This window comes from Bombus vosnesenskii, unplaced genomic scaffold (genome assembly GCF_011952255.1).
Source record: "Bombus vosnesenskii isolate JDL3184/JDL3185 unplaced genomic scaffold, Bvos_JDL3184-5_v1.1 scf7180000013361, whole genome shotgun sequence".
NCBI lineage: Eukaryota > Metazoa > Arthropoda > Insecta > Hymenoptera > Apidae > Bombus > Bombus vosnesenskii.
Window position 1 is genome coordinate 1,089,492 of NW_022882994.1, and position 18,803 is coordinate 1,108,294.

Below are 18,803 nucleotides of genomic sequence, written 5' to 3' on the forward strand. Positions count from 1 at the left end.
ACTCTTGCGAAAACGTGCAAGTCAGAAGTGTTCAGCACTTAGCGTATAACGTTTTCGAACAACGAGGAACCAAAGTGGAAAGTTGTTTCCTGCGGAAGAATAGGAAACGTTCCTCTGCTTGAGCCATGAATGGGCATCTTCTTAATGGCGCGCAATATCGCCGGCTTGCATATTGTACGCGTACTTCCGGTATGAAAGGTAATGCTCGTTATTGTCTGGATGCAATCGGCTACACAACAAACGTCGCTCTCAAGGAACGTTTTCCAGGCTTTTCGGAAGAGATCCGTGGATTTCATAGGTAATTTTCTTCCTGGAAATTCTATTCTAAGTGGTATTATCAATGGCAAACGAGACGTTCGTACAGTATAGGCAAAGATAGCCAATTTACATATGGATGGAGCTGGATGAAAGTCATTTTGTTGGCTGTCGTGGAATATTTCATATTCTCCATAGTTTTTATTTCATTTCACTGGGGAAGTTTTGGAATTATGAATTCATATTACAAAGTTTGAAATTAGATTGTAGTATCTATTCGAAGTTAATTGTTCTGCTGGTCTCTTTTTCAATGTATATTGAAGGGAATTTGACAAGTTTATAAGATTTAACGAAACCTGACTATTTATAACATATCGATAAATTATTCCTTTGTCCTTATTGAGCTAGATCGGAATTAGCTTTAAAAAATTTGCCCTCTTTCCCAAATTTGTTCTAAAATCTATTTTAAAATATGTTTTTACTTTTGTATATTCTCATCGTGTATTGTATTTGTAGTATTATCTTCATCATCGGATATTTTAAAACATAGTACAAAATATATACAATATTTCATAATATATAATTAAATATAGTACAATATTTCAGTATTTTATTATATGAACATATTTTCCAATATTTTATGGGGAAAATTTACGAATCGTGTCGAAGTCTTCAAGTTTACGTAAGCCCACATGTTTTTCGATATGTTATGCATTTCCCACATTAATTTTCCATTAGCGCTTTACAATTACGTTACAGAGTTGTTACGAATAGTCGATCGTTCGAGGGGAACGTGGTCGCTTTCTAGCGGAGGAAAGTCGGGAAAAAAATGTAGGAAGTACTAATAAACGGCTCAAACCGATGATCTATAATGCACTGACCATGCTATGGCATAGTGATGATATAAACGTTCCACGATACATACATACTTTCTATTTTCGTCGAGCCTACGCTTGTACCACTGAGCTACTTATCAACAAGGATGCAGTCGAATTGGAGGATCTTCTTTGTTCTTCCGTTTCTTCTTTCGTGCAAGTGGTCCACCACAACGTTCGTATATGCACTGTACCATTACATCAGTTTAAAAGGTCCTTCTTAATCTGTTTTACATATATTCGAAAAATCAAAGAATCTCAAGATAAAGAATTTGTCAAATAACAAAATAGTTCTATAGAGTATAATAACTTGAAACGCCGGTTTTATCATTGCTCAGATATAGACTTGCAAAAATCGATGTTATTATATCGTTGTAGCTATGGTGATCGCGACGAATAAAATCATCGCAGTTCGATATGACCGGAATTTTGTAATTAAAACGTATCTTGTCAAAAGTAAGTAAATTACTTACTTTTGAACGATAGTGTATGCAAGATAGTGTACAATGTGCACGTGTATGCATGGATTTATACATTCGTGGAGGTCATTCACGATTTCCATCGGTCGACGACCTATGGGAGAGACCACTCCACTCGAAACTCATTTAAAAGTACCTTTCCACGAAAGTGTTCCACCGATGACGCACGGATGAGTCCATGCTTGTGATCGAGGATTGGTTATATACGTATGCATGACAATAGAAAGTTAACTCGAGAGAGCTCGACCCGGAAGGAACACCGATGATGACGAAGTGACCCACATCCTGTGTGTATTAGCCTTGGGAGAGAAGGCTGATCTTTCTGGCCCATGGACCGTTTTCTGGTCCGTTGGAAATCCGAAACCAAAACGTAGGTCGACGAAAGAATGCATGTGACATCCTTGCTTTTCTAAGAAAATTGAATTTAGGTTGTAATCCGATGGCTCAGTCGAAACTTTTTCAGTGAAAGATCAAAATTAGGGAAGAAACATTTGGTTTGATGTTTTGAGAAGCATGGAGATATGATATAGTGTAACAGTCCTGTTGTCCTGCTTTGATTTTGTATTTTAATCATCGAACCTATGAAAGGGAATACGTATCTTGTTAATATAATATGATATAATATAATATATAATAAATTATATAATATAATAAATTACAATACAGAATCTGTTTGGCGTGGGAGTTTTTAAAATGATTTTTAAAACACTTGTTCGAGAGTTGTTGTTAGATGAGTTAATTTTAGAGATTGATATGGACATAAAAGCTATGGGACGGAAGCTTCAAAACTTCTTTACTGTCACCTGTTTACGTCAGTTCGATGATGACCGTTAAAAGCATCTAGTCGATATTCGCTTTAAAGTGGAAAGTTCTGCTATTCGTTTAGTTAATCAGCAAACAGTTGATCATTGTAAAATTATAAAATAATTTCCGAGGAACATAAACGACATAGTTAGCTACAAAAATTAGATAGTTTGTAAATTTTATATATAAAATATTGAGTCGCTTAGACAATTTCTTCATTTTATTATCAGAACACATGGTTCATATTCAACATTCAAAAGTCGAGCAATTTGTACGTAAATTCCAGTTTTATGCGATTTCAATTATCAATTCACCTATTTATTTATAAAAAATAATTCCAATAACAAACTTTAAATAACAAATATTTATTATCGTAGAAAAAGAAAAGAACAGATTAAGAACCGAATTCAGGATACTCATATACTTGTCTAATCAATAGTAAAAACTTTCCCCATTATTCTTTCCGACGAAGTATACTCTAAAACGAGAAGGAAAGGAAAGTTATAGCATCATAAAGCTAAATTCGAAAAATTTATCAAAATCCCTTACATTTTTCACTGCGTTAGCCTACGGACAATCGAAAGTAAAATTTCTTTCCATTGTGACTTTGTAATCGCAGAGATTGCTATAACGTAGCAATTTTGCCACAGGCAATATCCCAAGGCAACGTTCCTTGTTTAAACGTTTCACCACGATGAAATTGTTGCGGAGATATGCGAAGAGCGCGGGCCACGCTTTTTGGGTATCAATTACTAGCAGGCCGCGTAGAAATTAGAATTTTCGGCATAATAGCTGCGTAACGACCGTTCCGGAGTAATCTTAACGTGATCATCGATGTAATTACCAGAACGATGGCGGATGAAGGGAGTCGCGAATACGCTCTCTTTCTCGATGCATTATTCATACGGACGGGATATACCCTAAATTCAAAGGCTTCCCAGAGGATGTAACCGTTGGTAATTTCGCCATCGACGCAAACCCGGTGTCGTACGAAGCTTGAAATAGCGGATATAAGAATCGTCCTCTTTTCTACATTTCGTGATGCTACGTAGATCTCTTGCATTTGAAGATTACACGAGAAAAATATATAACACTATTTTTGCTTATTGTTGAATCTATGATTTTGAAGATACAATTTTAATACTTAAGAATCCTTAAGCACTATGAGTGATATTTCTATCCAGTATATGAATGCAAGTGATTGTTTTATTATTATTTGACATTGGGTAAAAAATAGAGGAATTGTTGTTTGCGATGGTTATAAATAACATCACGATGATGTTATCGTGGGATGATGTTAATCCTTAACTGCTGTAGACGTTGAGACATACGTAATTGCTATAGGCAGTCTCACAGACCGCTAATGTTTATTGCATCGTTACGCACATACAGATATAAGTGTTCTTCCTTCATACATTAACAAGGGAGAGATGCAAGTCTGATTAAACAATAGCAAATGTATTGAAAACATCCTTTTTTTAATAATTATTTATCATTACAAGTTATACAGAAAGGTAGAATGAAAGTTTCACACTCGTTCTATAGTAGCTAAAGGTTGAAACAAAATTTGCATAGGAAGAAATTCCAACCTCGATAGTCTTCAGGCGTTAATAGGACACGGTTAACAAGAGAAATATGTAATTAATTAGGTTTAAAGATACGAAGGTCGGCTGATAATTAATGCACACTCGCCTATATCTAAGAATACATAATCTAAAAAGAAGAAAATAAAATTACAATTAACTAGATACAAAACACCGTATTTATTTTTTAATATAATCGCCGCTATCTTCGATGCATTTTTGTCAACGGGTGACGAGCTTCTTCAATCTGCCAATGCAGAATTCTGTCGACCTACTTTTGGCGAACGACTTCACACTTGCCTTGACTTTATCGTCTGACATGAAATGAATACTTTCCAAGGTCCCTTTCTATTCGGGAAAGAAATGGTAAAAAATATCGGAAGGAGTCAGATCTGAACTACATTTGACCTGACCACTTTAACTTGCCAATGGAAACAGTTCCGCATAAATGCGCTAAAGCAAATCGCCTTGGGTTGGCTTAGCTGGCCAGTAGATTTCCGGCTCAAGACGGGCGTGGAACAATTTGAAATTCTAAATTTGCAAAAGCGTCAAGCGTTGTGCGTGCGGTATGCGGCCGAATGTTGTCACGCTGCGATGATATCCAGTTCGAGTTCCAAATCCGGCATATAGACGTCTTCGTAAACGCTTCATGGTCTTTAATATCGTGGCATATACGTGCTACTAAACGGCGAAGAATTTCCGCAAGCGCAGTGTTTACCGCCATCAGAAACTCGATTACTGCACTTCGCTTGAATCTCGTTGACATCGCATTGATATTCAACCTCACTCTAAACGTTACTGTTGGTGATTGCGTCAAACAAACTTATTAAAACTCGGTATGTTTATAAAGAAGGGCTGTAGCTATAAAATGAGCGACCACGCAGAGCCTTAACTCTTTTCGTTCTTGCGATACAGACGAGTGTGCATTACTTATCAGCCGATCATCGTATAAACTATAAGGTGTTTTGATCATGGAAGATTATAAGGTACCGTATATGTATAGTATGAGAGGATGAAAAGTATAATAACGTGATAATAAATATCTCTGAAAGGTTCACAATAATGACAAAAAAAATTAATTTATTAGAAGCAATTAAAATCACCCTCTTATTAAGATGAATTTCTCGGAAAGCGTTTTAAGCTAAAAAATTGGCCGCCTGTAAAAAATGGCCACTGTATCTCATTATTGAATTATGAATATTTATGCATATGCAGGAGGTTGAAATTTAAATAACACAGTTATAAAAATATAAATGCAAAAATATACGAACTATCCAAAATATTCATTAATTTAATCAATTCATAATATATCGCAGTATTTTTTTTTATCCTTTTTCAGTGCTCGTAAAAAGCATAAATTTGCATAAACGCTTATAATCTACCTGTTATATGGTTTCTGGTTTGTGGTTCTTATTTGCATTTCCTAAATGAAACAATCGATGTGCATTTAATATCGTGAAGAACATGAAGACGAAGGAAAAGGGAGACGAACACTTCTAAGGGAAGCTTGGAAGTTCTCCCATAGACTTAAATTGAATTTTCATGAAAAATACGAAGTTCCGTATCGTTATTAAAAGTGAGTGGCTCGTTTAAATTTGAGATTAAAGCAAAACACACTGAAGGAAGGATGGGGGATTAATGTAAGAGACTGCCCCAAGATTTGAGAATATTTAACAAAACGTGCGCAAACAAAGTGAAAGACACGTTGAAAGTGGAAAAAAAGCTGGAAGAACAAGTTACTAGAGGCTGCTTTGATTTACATATTTCTTAATATCTAATATAATTCTTATCGACGATTATCTGACACTGCAAAGGAAATATATAGCATGGCTAATAACTTTCATCATTTTGAGTATCTGCATTATTTTTAGAGATATGGGAAAATTAGGTTTACAAAAGTGGCAAACGAAAGAGACCATAATATTTGTTGAAGTCAGTGAATCAGTTGAAATTATAAATTCAGTTTCGTAAATTTTAGAAAACTCTGGTCCGTTTAAAAAAATGAAAAACTCGAAATTATACGTTATTTTTCATCAGATACGACAAAGAAGTAACTCTTTTCTAAACTAAACTTCTTCATTCCAAATTTCTTGCCATTTTATTACATCATCAAAGGTTTAAAAGATCCATGAAACTGTTTAAAATTTTCCACCAAGCATCCTGAGGTTTCGCTCTAACAATTTTACGAGGGAAAATATCGAAGATACCGCGAGGGTCGAGGGAATGAGAAACAGGAAGGGGAAAGCAAATCTCCCCCTTTTTTTTTTTTTTACCTTTAATCATCTTTTTAGCCCTGTTGGAACGGTGGCCACAATGAAAATATCCGTGTACCAGAGCGGAATGGGTGGGAGGGTGGTGGCGGGCGAAGAAACGTCGCCGACGTCGAAGTTGTAACGAGGAACAAAGGAAGGTGAAAAGAAACGAAAACGTCGCCGACAATTCGTAGATCTCGAAGCTGACTCTGGGGCTCATGAATAACGGAGAGGAACGCATTAGAATATTCTCCGCGGCATAACGAATAAGGAGACATAACTTCCATTGTTATTCTCCCTTTTAAAGAAGGGAATCCCTAAGTTGCACGAGCGCGTCGTCCTCGTCGCTTTGCCCACGCCGCAGATGCAGTTTTCCAAGAGTGCCACTTGCAACCGGTTATAGAATTAAAGATTATTTTCCATCTGCCTATTAACAGCGAGACAAAGATAAAGCGACATCGGGTCGATGTTCTTGAACTGCAAAATTAATTGCAATCCGCGACCGCTGCGCAACGATCGTTCTATTGTTGAATACTGCAGCTATTATCCCATCTTCTTTCTGTTTAGAAAATGTACCGTTACGTTTTATATGATGAATGAAGAAACTTCTTATATTTTCGTATTCTTCCTTTTAATATTAGTGGAAAATTAGTTTTTGATATACAAGAAAGTATACAAGAAAACTAGTTTGGTACTGATAAGTTATTTGTTCTTTTTTTCTTTGAGAGCAAAAAGGATTTCTTAGTTTCATATTTCTTTTAGTTCCTTTAGTGTCGTTTTATTAAGACATACTTAATGTGGATTTTTTAAGGACAGGCTTAATAATACCGTTATGGAAACGACAGGTCAAACTTTTTTAATCAAGGAAGATGGTAGGAATGAAGACAGACACAATTCATTTAACTTTATAAACGTTCCCAATAATGGCGATAATTTCCCTGATAACAAGAGAAATTACGCTTCTTTTAGTTAATTTATATTGTGGGATTCTGCAGTTTAGAGAGACAGACATACCAATAAGGTATTGAACAACTAATATTATCTGCACGACATCTGCTCTGTTTTCAAGAGTTTACTAGCACTTAAATGCATTACAATTCATTAATAGATCTGCTAGAAAATGTTTTATAATATTTTAAGCCTCTAAAAGTACCATCGCACTTATTAGCAATATGATAATCTCAAGGTCATTCATTCAAGACATTAAAGAAACATCTTACAGTGATCATGAAGGGAGAAGTGTAACAATACGCTGTAATAGCACTGTAATATGACACTGCAATATAATAATACAAATATAATACCACTATATATTGGTATTCAAGGAAACGAACAAACAGATAAGGCAGCAAAACTAACAGCTAACACAAGAGAATATAAAAAGTTATCAACTACGTCACATACAATGATACAAGAAACTATTTAAATACTTTCATAAAACAGCAATCCATAGGAACATCAGCTATAAGATGCATGGAAATATATGGAGCAAGCTGATGGAGATACGGGATGGCAAATATTTCCAAACATGATTAATCCAACAATTCAATTGTCAATTAGCAGAATTAGGATCAGCCACCCAGCACTGACTCGTTCGTGTCTACTCAACAAGCATAAACCTCAATGCAAATCTGCAGACAATGCAAACTGATATTGTCTATTAAACATATCATAGTAGAGTGCAGAAACTATGATCATAAGAAAAAAGCCACTAAACTGTCTAATGATACAACGAAATTGTTGAACTTCAGCTGAAAAATGGTGAGATCTACAAAATTCTATCTGAAATTATAGACTGTTAACTGTGCTACGTTGCTAATTATCTCTGCTATAAGCAACGTTAAACATATATATATACACACACAAGATTTTCGGATTTCCTTCCATAATCACAATGTGAGAAAACGGAATTTAATAAGATTAGTGTGCTAAAATAAAATCGTCCTTAACACTTGACTCTTTCCTATACGAGTCAAGATACACCTAAATTTCGAACACATCGGCCGATACGAACTTTTTCGTCCCTTTAATTTCGACGAGGAGAGGTATCAAAGAAAAATGAAAAACTGCCCGGTTGTTGCTTTCAATTGGCAGAGCGACTTCCCTCCGGCTTCTAAGAAGAAACTTTTTCCATTACGGATCTATAATCCCGAGCTTTATTGGCCCCGGAAACGGCGAAACGTAACTTTAAGGTACTTTAATAGTAACGGTTCCACGCGGAAAGAGGAAACAGAAAATGTGTTACTCCTTGGATCTTGATTCCGTCACGCGCTCCAACTTTCTCTCCTCGAAATATTTGAAGGTCCGATTAATTATTTTCTCCATCGTCTCTCTGCTTACGATCAGGCAGCTTTCTGACCCCGATAGGAAAATAAATTCGTGTCTAGCCCGTACTTACCTTTCAATTTAATCACGTTTATTATCATTAATATTATCGAACTATGTAGTCTTTCCCATTTTACCTGGATAAAAGGAGCACAAGGCTCCTCCATTAAAAACTGCTTCAATAACCAATTAAATAAGAAGCTTCAAAAAATCAATATGCATTACTCTGATTATAGGCCATCAGCGGCGGACTTGATGAAATATACATATATAAAACCTGTCATATCGTAGCTCATCAATCGGTTGTATAAATAAACAAAAATGTATGGTTTTCTGAATTGTAGTGTAAATTTTATATCCCTGTCTTCGTCTGTTTTTAATTTATCAACAATTTTTCATGCATTTGCACGAAGCTGGTTATATTTTAGTTTACTAAATGGTAATATAAGTGGCAAAATTTTAAATCGATTAAAATTTTAAATACCTAAACACTCTCTCAGTTCGATAATAATTCTTGAATCCTCGTTAACCACATACAATAATAAAAGCAGTCGGATATTTCACGTTTCGTTCTATTGAAACTCGCTGAAACATTGACATGAATAACAAACAGATGTACGATGCTGAAATTACATATGAATTTCAAATTTCAAATTGAATTTAGATGCATGATATTTTTTTTATCGAGTAGCAATTTTTCAAGCGTAATCAGACCGATAGATACGATTATCCGGGAATAAAATATTCAGGCGCTGGAGATTTGCTAAACGTACGTACGTGCGTACATACATGTATATATTATGTATGTACAATCTTTTTATACATCGAGCGATCGCGTAAAATTATCGGACAAACGCATATCACCGGTTTAAAATCGTTTCATTATATTTTTCCTCTCTGGACAATTTCAGATATAGCGAGCCGATTAAAAAATCACTTGATGCGCTGAGGATGCGCCGTGATTTCTGCAACGGTGGGCTTGCCTGCGCCGTTGTGTGGGTGTCATCGACCTGCTGGCTGCTACTATCTTTGTCATCGTCGGTCACAGCAGGTACGTCTACCTTTTTTCTACGTCGTTTATTTTATTTTTGTCCCCCTCCCCCAACCCCTTTTCTCCTTTTTTTTCTTCTATTTTATTTCCAGCGATTTCCCCGCCCTAGCCCCGCGGTTCGTTCGCCTGTAATGATTGGTCCCGAATTATTGAAAGAGCGGCCATTAGCAAACAATAGAGGCCTGTGTAGCTGTGTTCACGTTCGACCAACGAGGCGGTGACGACGTGCACGGGGTGACGCTGTGAAAGAGATAGAAAAAGAATTAAAAAAAGGAAGGCAAACTCTTGAAACGGGCGTGCATCTACATATAATGCTACGCCACAGACGTGATCGGATTTCGAGAGACGTCCTCTCACCGACAGATTCGTCCTTGGTATTGCGAAAAACCACCGGAAAAAGCCAAGCCCATCCTTAGGAGAGGCTTAATCCTCTTTATCCTCCTTCAAACACCTCGTCAACTGGAGATATTTCCGTGTTTTTGTACACAGGCTCGCGAAACTATTCGAACCCTTGTACACAAACATGATACAATTGTCACGATTAAATTGAAGTATAGAAGTTGTCGGATATTTCTTGCAAGCATATCGTAAAAATCGTGAAATTATTTTAAACAGTCAATTATCCACTATTTCAACAGACCTCGATATTCAATGGGGCTAGCTTTAGCGTTAATTACATGTTTGATGCTTTGTGACTTATGACTTGTGTATACGTTTCCAGATTGATCTCTTTTACCAATATAATCGCGACAATCGCGTCTCGTCACAGCGCTAATGAAATTTCAAAATATTTTGCATAACGCAAATGATAATATCGTAAGCCAGTGTATTTTATTTATTCATGATAGAGGGCACAAACAATAATATTGTAAGATTGATAAAGGTAGAAATACTCGTAATGTATGACGATTCATGGACGTATTCATTTCAAAATTGTCGAGGATATTTTAGTATTCACGTTACCAACGCTCTCTCTAAAGTAACGTTGCATCTAAAATCCTGCTTCATATTTCATCGAACAACGTCCTGACTCGGATAAAAGATTCAACCGTCGCGCGCGTCGTGTCGTAAGATACTTCTTGTATTTTTTAAAGACGAACGGAATGTTTGTACAACAAAATATTAATCAATGCTACACGATCCAAATAGTATATTCGATAACATAAATTGTAACTAAAAAAACGTTAGGTTACCAGAAGTTTGATTCTTAATACTTTAAGAGTGCGTTAAATCACTTTAAAACTGACTTGTCGGATGCTACTAAGCTATAAAAATCGACGACGTTAAGGTACCTATATTAATACTATATAGATCTCGACGAAACACGAGAGAGATCCCCTAATCGATGAGTTAATTATTTGTCGACGATTATACATCGGTAAGCCACGGTACGTCCTCCAGGCAAATGAACGATGTCACTTAACGAGACGTTAATTAGCAGGTGAAATTGCTAGTGGACAGTGGACGTTGAACGGTGGTGAAGACTTCGATCGATTCGCAATGTGTTACAACAGGATATCGGTTTCTCGTCTCGATAAATATCAGGCCGGTGAAACGATTTGCATACTACAACAAATAACAAATTGAATCTCTCGCACCGTTAAAGTGCATTCTACTCTGCATTTCTCCACCTCGTCGCTTGTGTCCGCCTTTGCGTCTTTCCTTTCTTATGAACACGCTTCCTCTTCGCTGATCAGAATGCGTTTCTTCATTTCCTCTGCCTCTTTGACATTTTTGCCGATCCCTTCCTTGTTTCTTCATCGTTTACGCGTCCACAGAGATTCCTGAGATATTTTTGTTCCCCATTGAATTCTATACTATATATATATAGCCGTAATAGCATGTAAAAACGAGCACGACGTGATTCCTTGTAAGAAAATAAGGAAAAAATATGGAACAACATTTTTACATTCTCGGCTTAGTTTTCGAAAAAAATCGAATTTGAGAATTTATCAAGTATAATTAAACACGGCTAAATCCGGATTGAACAGTAGTAGATAATCGATAAGAGGTCATTCTATTTGTGAAAATAAGTCGAAAATATGAAATAACAATTTTTTCTTCGAAGGCTTCATTTTCAAGAAAATAAAGTTTCAACATATTTCATTAAGAATCGGCCCAGCACACGCGTATAATTAATTTTCAAATTTCTTTCTTTCGGACACACGTAGTGTTACGACCGTTCGCGGAGAGACGCGGTCGCTAGAAAAACGCGTCAGCGAGAGGCGTAAATTCTCGCTGCGATTATGTTAATCGACGCCGCGAAATAGTCGTTCCCCTGTTTCGGTTAAGATAACAGAGGTGGTTGAATAAATGTAACACTGTATTAACAGGTTAACATAAAATAATATATTTTATAATAATATGATGAATATGTTACAGAAAGTTGACTCGACTTTACGATATCTCTGGATAAATTCGTTTGTTCGTCAGATTTGTCGATGTGTCACGTTTGACTCGTCAGAAGGAACTGATCCCTTTCGATTATTTCTTTGTCTCATTTGGAAGACGACCCCCACTATGCTCGAGTCACGCCACCGCTCGCGCCTATGATCACGTATGCCCCTTCTTGTGTGAAAAACGTAACGGTCAAAAATCGACGTTTCTAGAACTCGCTGCTTGGCGACAACTATGCTCTCGTCGATACATTGTATATGATCCGGCGGGCAGATAAGACGACCTGCCTGCGACACTGTAGGACCGTGAACGACGGTTAGAAGATACAGCCTGTGGTAAGCCTCGTGGCGTAACACGTAGGATGACCTCCTGTCGATATTTACTTCTATTCAGTCCGGAATTAATCATGCTCAAGTGTATTCGATAAATTTATAAACCCGATTTTCTCGGAAATTAAGCCGAGAGCGACATAATTTTATTTTGTGCTTTTTTATTATTTTTCCATAAGGAATCATGTCGTATCAGCATTTATATGTTATTCGGCTGAGTCGTATGTATAGTATAATACAAAGGTTGGATGAGTGAATTCATTGAGAATGAAATGAAGTAGGGTTTATTTGTGAATTTTGCATGAATGGATAATTAATTCTTGTGATAAAGAGAATTTCATTCGGGAAAATAGAACTATGTGGGTAGAAAATGGTAATTTAAAAATTTGATGATGTGCGATGTGCTACTCTGTGGTGAAAGAAGTCAATGACACATGCACTACCGTTCATGGTTATACGAACGACTTCAGAAGTCGATGTACACTGCTTGTGCATTAAATAATTTACGTATATTTTAAATTTAATCTAATCTAATTTCGAAATCTAATTTCTTAATTTAAGATATGTGCTTTTAAAGTTTGAGCTGGAAAATATGGTCCCTTAAATATCTTGAAGACTATGAAAGGGAGATGAATTTTGTAAGTAGAACAATTTTGTGTTTTTGTACGGCAAAATACGTCTGTCTAAACAAATTAGAAAGAAAAATGGATTTATTAATAAATAAGTATAAATCAATAAATTAAATCGATGTAGTATAGAATGGAGAAATACCGAATTGAAAATTGATCTGTTACAGTTTTCTAAAATGATCTAAATTGTACAACGCGGAATTCGATCGTCAGAATGTTGTAATAGGGAAACTAGTTCGTTGCGATGAGGATTAACGAAATGATTATAATAGAGCGTAAAAAAAGAGGACGATGGTCAACGAACCGGAAATTCGGGTAATCGGATGTGCCGTAGATTTCACTAGACTTTTATGAAATCTTTAACGGCGTGAAAATGTGGTATGTGGTATATAGAGAGTCAAAGTAAAAAGTCGATTGGCATGCAGCGCATGTATTTTTCTATCCCATATGCTCGACGAGTGTAATCGTGCGTATACTTTCCCTGTATGGCTTCTATAAATCGTTTTACTTAACCAGATTTCTCATCTTTGAACTAAACAATGAAATAGATACTGAGTCATAAAAGTGATTCACGAACGATCGATGACTTCATACTTCGAGGTTTTTTAGAATAGATATTATAATGAAGTTTAATAAAATCACGATCTAGTGCAATTAAAATTAATATTTTAACAAATTACCAGACACCGAATGAGTCTGATATTGATATTGATACGAGCATGATATCTCTCTAAATCATAATTATTTTATAGTTACAATTGATCGGATTTTCTACCAACTTTAGACTTATCGATAAAAAAAAGTTCTCTACATATATCTCGTATTACAAAATGCTTTAAAACTCTTTGAAACTCACTTCCAACTGTTGCTGGTTGTTCCAACGTAAACCAGCCTCAACAGCCCCAGGGTAACATTTTCGGAAGCAAACTTTTCAAACTATCTGATCTTTTTCCCACTCTTCGAAAGATTTAACAACCATCGACTTAGCCAATACGGCTCCCAAGACGTTCCCAGCTATCTGCAAAAAGGATCCGTGGAAGCACGTTCGACGTGTATACGCAAGTTCTTGGTCGAGTTAACGAGAAAAAGGGTCGCGTGACCGGAGGCACTTGCTGTTAATCGAGCAGTCGTCTCCGTTGCATTCGAATCCCGTGGCCGTTCTACACTCTGTTCCTTTTTGTCTGTCCAGTGGTTCGGCCTACGGCTTGCTATGAAGTTTGTAGTCGCCGAATTGGAACCACTCGAAACTTTCAATGTTTTTCACTCATTTGGTATAATTGAGAGTCGTGTGCGAACTTTAATAGCAAAGTTTAATTGTTAACTACTACGGTATTATACGCGTACGCTCGTGAAAATATTTGAACACATACTGTAGAAAACTTTCATACACATGCTATATATTGAATTTTATTAAGTTTAATTTGATTACAGATAATCCCACTGAACATCGAAACTTATTAATATATACGGATATAATGGATAATTGAGTGTAAAATATATTATTGCAATGTTTTTTAATACGTAATTTAAAGTGATATCTTGATGGATAAAGAGATAGCAAGTGTTGTTTCTAATTACTATATGAGTCATCGTTAATTTGCACACTTTCGTAAAATTCACGTACTGTTGTTACAATACCAAATCAGCTAAGTGTCATATTCTTATACGTACGTATATACTTATGACCACATATACTCATATACTTATGATATTAGTGAGTGTATCTGTACGTAGCCCTAATTCGATAGTCAGGTACGTGCCTGTGAGCGAAGCACAGAACTGGAAGCTACTGGAAGTCGATGGAAACGTGTTCGTAGCACGTTAGGCGAGTAGTAAGTGTGGCAGTAGGATGTGAGGAACCGTTAGCTCGACTCCGGCTATTTTTATTATTATTATCGTCGCGCTGCACTTCAACGCTGGTGCTTGAGAACGAAAGCGGCGCTGTTCCGCGAGATCCATACGCGAGCTGTCCGTGAGATCGCCTCGATGTTCTGACCTATAAAACTGGCTCCGTTCTTCGCGTGGTACAACGATGATGATAATGATGATGATTCCGTTGCTAAGATCCGCCGAATGTTCGTTCCGTTACGCTCGAATAAATTTGTGTCGAGGTGTGCCGTTTTTTACGCCGTTTCGAAGACATTCCGGGCCGAGGAAATATTTTTCTTTCCTTCATAATCTCTTCCGCGTATTAATCGAAAGAGGTGGCAGAGTTTGAAGGAGAAGGAGAATATTGAGTCCGCCGAAATTGACTCCTCCCAAGAGTCAATTTTTAATGTAAATTTTGACATAGAAAGATTCTTAGATCACTGCTTAAAATGAACTTAAGGAGGCTCTAATAGAATGTAGAAATATGTAATTTCCAAATACCTGAATTATCTACGAATGGACTAGCTTTTTCAGGACCCAATTTCTTCAGTCTGTGAGAAAAAATATATACAAAAAATAAAGATATGACGATCAAATCTCTAGCACTTCTACTATCACAGTTAATATAATAATTGAGGCGAAATGATTATACTTTAATCATAAACTACATATACTTTGACATTTATATTAGGAAATATATCATATTTGACACAAAGTACACATATTGCTTGTATTACAGAGCCATCGTTGAAAGCAATAGGTCGATGCCCAGCCTTCGAGGAGCAGAACGTGTGTCCCGCAAGGGCGCCAAATTGCGAGAATGACTTCCAGTGTCAGGCGTCGGGGGAACGTTGCTGCAAGACAGCTTGCGGCACGAAATGCGTCATCGGCGAGCTGACAGGATGTGAACAGCTGGCGCAGGCAGCCGTGAGAAGATCGCGCGCCCTTGGTCCACGTGGACCGTCGCAATTTATACCAAAGTGCAATAACGAGACCGGCGAGTTCGAGAGGATACAATGTGATCCGCGAGAGAAAAACTGCTGGTGCGTGGACGAAATCGGTGCCGAAGTTCCAGGTACTAGGGGATCCTCCAAGGATGTGATCGATTGCGACAATCCCCGCGAGTGTCCCGCACATAGCTGTCGAATGCTTTGTCCACTAGGCTTTGAGGTAAACTTTCAAATATATCTTGAAATATCAGTTAAGAAATACGATAAATAAGATTTTTTTGATCTTCAAATAAAACAAAAGATCTAAAAATCTAGAAATATAATGCTCCCATGTATCTGATCTTCTTTTAATTGGCTACATTTTCGGTTAAGATGTGTGTGGTATAACGGAGTTCTTTAATTATAGTTCTTTAACAAAAATAAGCACGTATTCTTATTCTAAAAAACTGGCGTAATTGAACTTCGAGAAATTAAATTTAAGAAATAATTGCTAATTACCAACGATATATAAGTAAAGAACATGAAGCATGTATAATTATCTCTAATAACTGCATTACGGATGTTCATATATTTATGAGTTCAAAGGTGCAGAAATATACAGATGAATACATATAATATACACAAATAACAATTCACTGTAAAAAGAACAAATTCCTCTTTAGGTTCCATTTGTTCCACTTATAAAGTTGCATAAATATCCTTAATTGCATACACATCCTTCACCTACTTTATAACCAACGATATAGAACCAAGAGAAGAAAATACCAAAATAATCCCTTCCTACACAAGTACCCATAAGACCTCTTACGAGAAGCAAAATCTCGACTTTATGCAATACTCCGTAGCAGCTGCTGACTAGTTATTTCCACTCGCAGATCGAGCCGAAAACTGGCTGCGCTAAATGCGAGTGTCGGGATCCTTGCCGCGGGGTCGCCTGTCCGGGGACCAGTCAAACGTGCGAGTTGATTGATGTAACATGCGCCCGTCCACCGTGTCCGCCAATTCCCAGCTGCCGCAAAGCGAAGTCACTGTCGACGATTTGCCCAGCCGGTGAACCGCTGCAAATCACGGACTCGCCGAGACCATTCCTCTGCGGCGACTCGCCAGGGAAACCAACCTGCCCGCCGATGTATAGCTGCCTGGTGGAACCGAAACAGGAATACGGAGTCTGTTGTCCATCCAACATTAATCTAAAGAGACCAGGAACGTGTCCATTGGAGGAGCCAGCTATTTGTGGCAATTCCTGTCAGCATGACTTAGAGTGTCCAGGTCCTCAGAAATGTTGCAAGAGCGAGAAGTGTGGAGGAGGAGTTTGCTCTGTTCCACAGGGGCTCAGTGCTTGCCACAGAGACCGTGTGCTGGCGGAGATGCTGAGTATTTCTGAGAGGCAGGGCCGTGGATATGTTCCTCAGTGCACGGAAGGTGAGGATCTAAGGATGAATAGGAATCTTTGATTAAGTCGAATAGTTAGGTTTGGCTTAGTTATTAAAGAGAGTCTGTTTAGTGAAAGATAACACTCTACGATAGAATCATATTTGTTTGGATCTGCTGGCGGATAAGTAAACAGTTTATGCACATAGACAAACAGTTTGTATGTATAATAATAATATACTGATTGCACCAGTGTCAACTATTGCTGGTTCAGATAATAAGTTTACATTCCTAGTTAGATAAATATGTAGCGGCACACGAGTCAGAGGACGATGCGAATCGAAAACAACTCATATTGTTGTTTTGCCTTGAGACATTGACACTGTCTTGACGTACCAAACGTAGCGATAAACAAACTCCAGGCAAAATAATTGCTGCTATGTGCAACCGTCAACCGAAGTTGAATTTAAACTTTCATCGTTAAGAGAATCAGTCTTTCTTTAGATCAGTTATTAGTTAGTGAGTATCGAGCAATCTTAGAGCGAATATCATCGAGCGAACGTACTCATTACCGTGTATACGCATAACGAGCGATACTTAGCGAACGACGATCAACTCTGTACTACAAATAGTTTTAAATATATTTGACTACAGCAAATATCCATTGGTCTCATCAATAGATATACCAACACGTCTAATCATCCTTCACAAATATGTTTGTAATTGAAATGGGATTCTATTGTATTATACGTTTGAGAATTTTTGGGAAACCAATTGTATCATAACATTTTTAATTTGTCGATATGCTTTGGGAGTTAAAAATATATTAAATGTAAGAATTTGGGTATCCCTTTTGAATTATTTTAACAGCATCCATTATGAAGATCGTAAATAACTATGTTTTTATAATCTTTTGATAAAATAAACATTATTAATATTTTCAAACTTGTAGATGGAGGATACGAAGGTAGACAATGCTCGAGGAACGGTCTGGTTTGCTGGTGCGTGGATAATAACGGTCGAAAAATATCCGGAACCATGGGACCAGCAGATAAAGTCGATTGTAAATCAATAACGAAGGGAAGATCGCTTCCGGCGTCTTGTGTTTCCCAACAGTGCGCTCAAGTTTGTCAATATGGATTTAAAACCGATGCTTCCGGTTGTCCAACTTGCGAATGCGATAATCCTTGTGAAGGGTAAGTGTACAATTACATTCACTTAGATATAGTACATTTCATAACAACATCTTATGCTTCTAACTGTTTTCTTCCTCAGTTTTCCGTGTCCGGTTGGAGAACAATGCGTTCTGCATCGTGAAGACGGTTGCCCAGACTTTCTCTGTCCAACCAGACCAGAGTGTAAACTGAAGAAATCTTATCAGAGTCCTTGTGTCTATGGAACTCCCCTTATCGATAACGAACGGAACGCTGTAACCTGTTCTGAGAACGAAACTTGTCCACAAGGCTACAAATGCACCGTTGTACCGGAAGCTGGACAATCGGTGTGCTGCATGACGTCAGCCAATTCCACAAAACCACAAACCAGTAAGATGTCCACTAAAACTTAAAAGAAATCTAAATCATTGGCATACTGATATTTTTACGTTGAACGTTCCTACGTATACTATTTTTTAA

General features: G+C 37.1%; 1 protein-coding gene across 3 annotated transcripts in view; it reads left to right on the forward strand.

Annotated features, from left to right (window-relative positions):
- LOC117237164 (balbiani ring protein 3) overlaps positions 1-18,803 on the forward strand; it is a 32,834-nt gene that overhangs the window by 10,527 nt on the left and 3,504 nt on the right. Inside the window, exons 1-7 of one of the 3 annotated variants that reach the window (XM_033500879.1) lie at positions 4,927-4,982; positions 6,288-6,406; positions 9,485-9,624; positions 15,588-16,018; positions 16,674-17,220; positions 18,122-18,365; positions 18,445-18,713. In XM_033500879.1, the coding sequence (XP_033356770.1) occupies positions 4,968-4,982; positions 6,288-6,406; positions 9,485-9,624; positions 15,588-16,018; positions 16,674-17,220; positions 18,122-18,365; positions 18,445-18,713 (1,765 nt within the window). In that variant the 5' untranslated portion in view covers positions 4,927-4,967. Of the gene's footprint in view, positions 1-4,836; positions 4,983-6,287; positions 6,407-9,484; positions 9,625-15,587; positions 16,019-16,673; positions 17,221-18,121; positions 18,366-18,444; positions 18,714-18,803 lie in introns of those variants that run through there. The other 2 variants (XM_033500881.1, XM_033500880.1) reach the window with 2 other exon arrangements.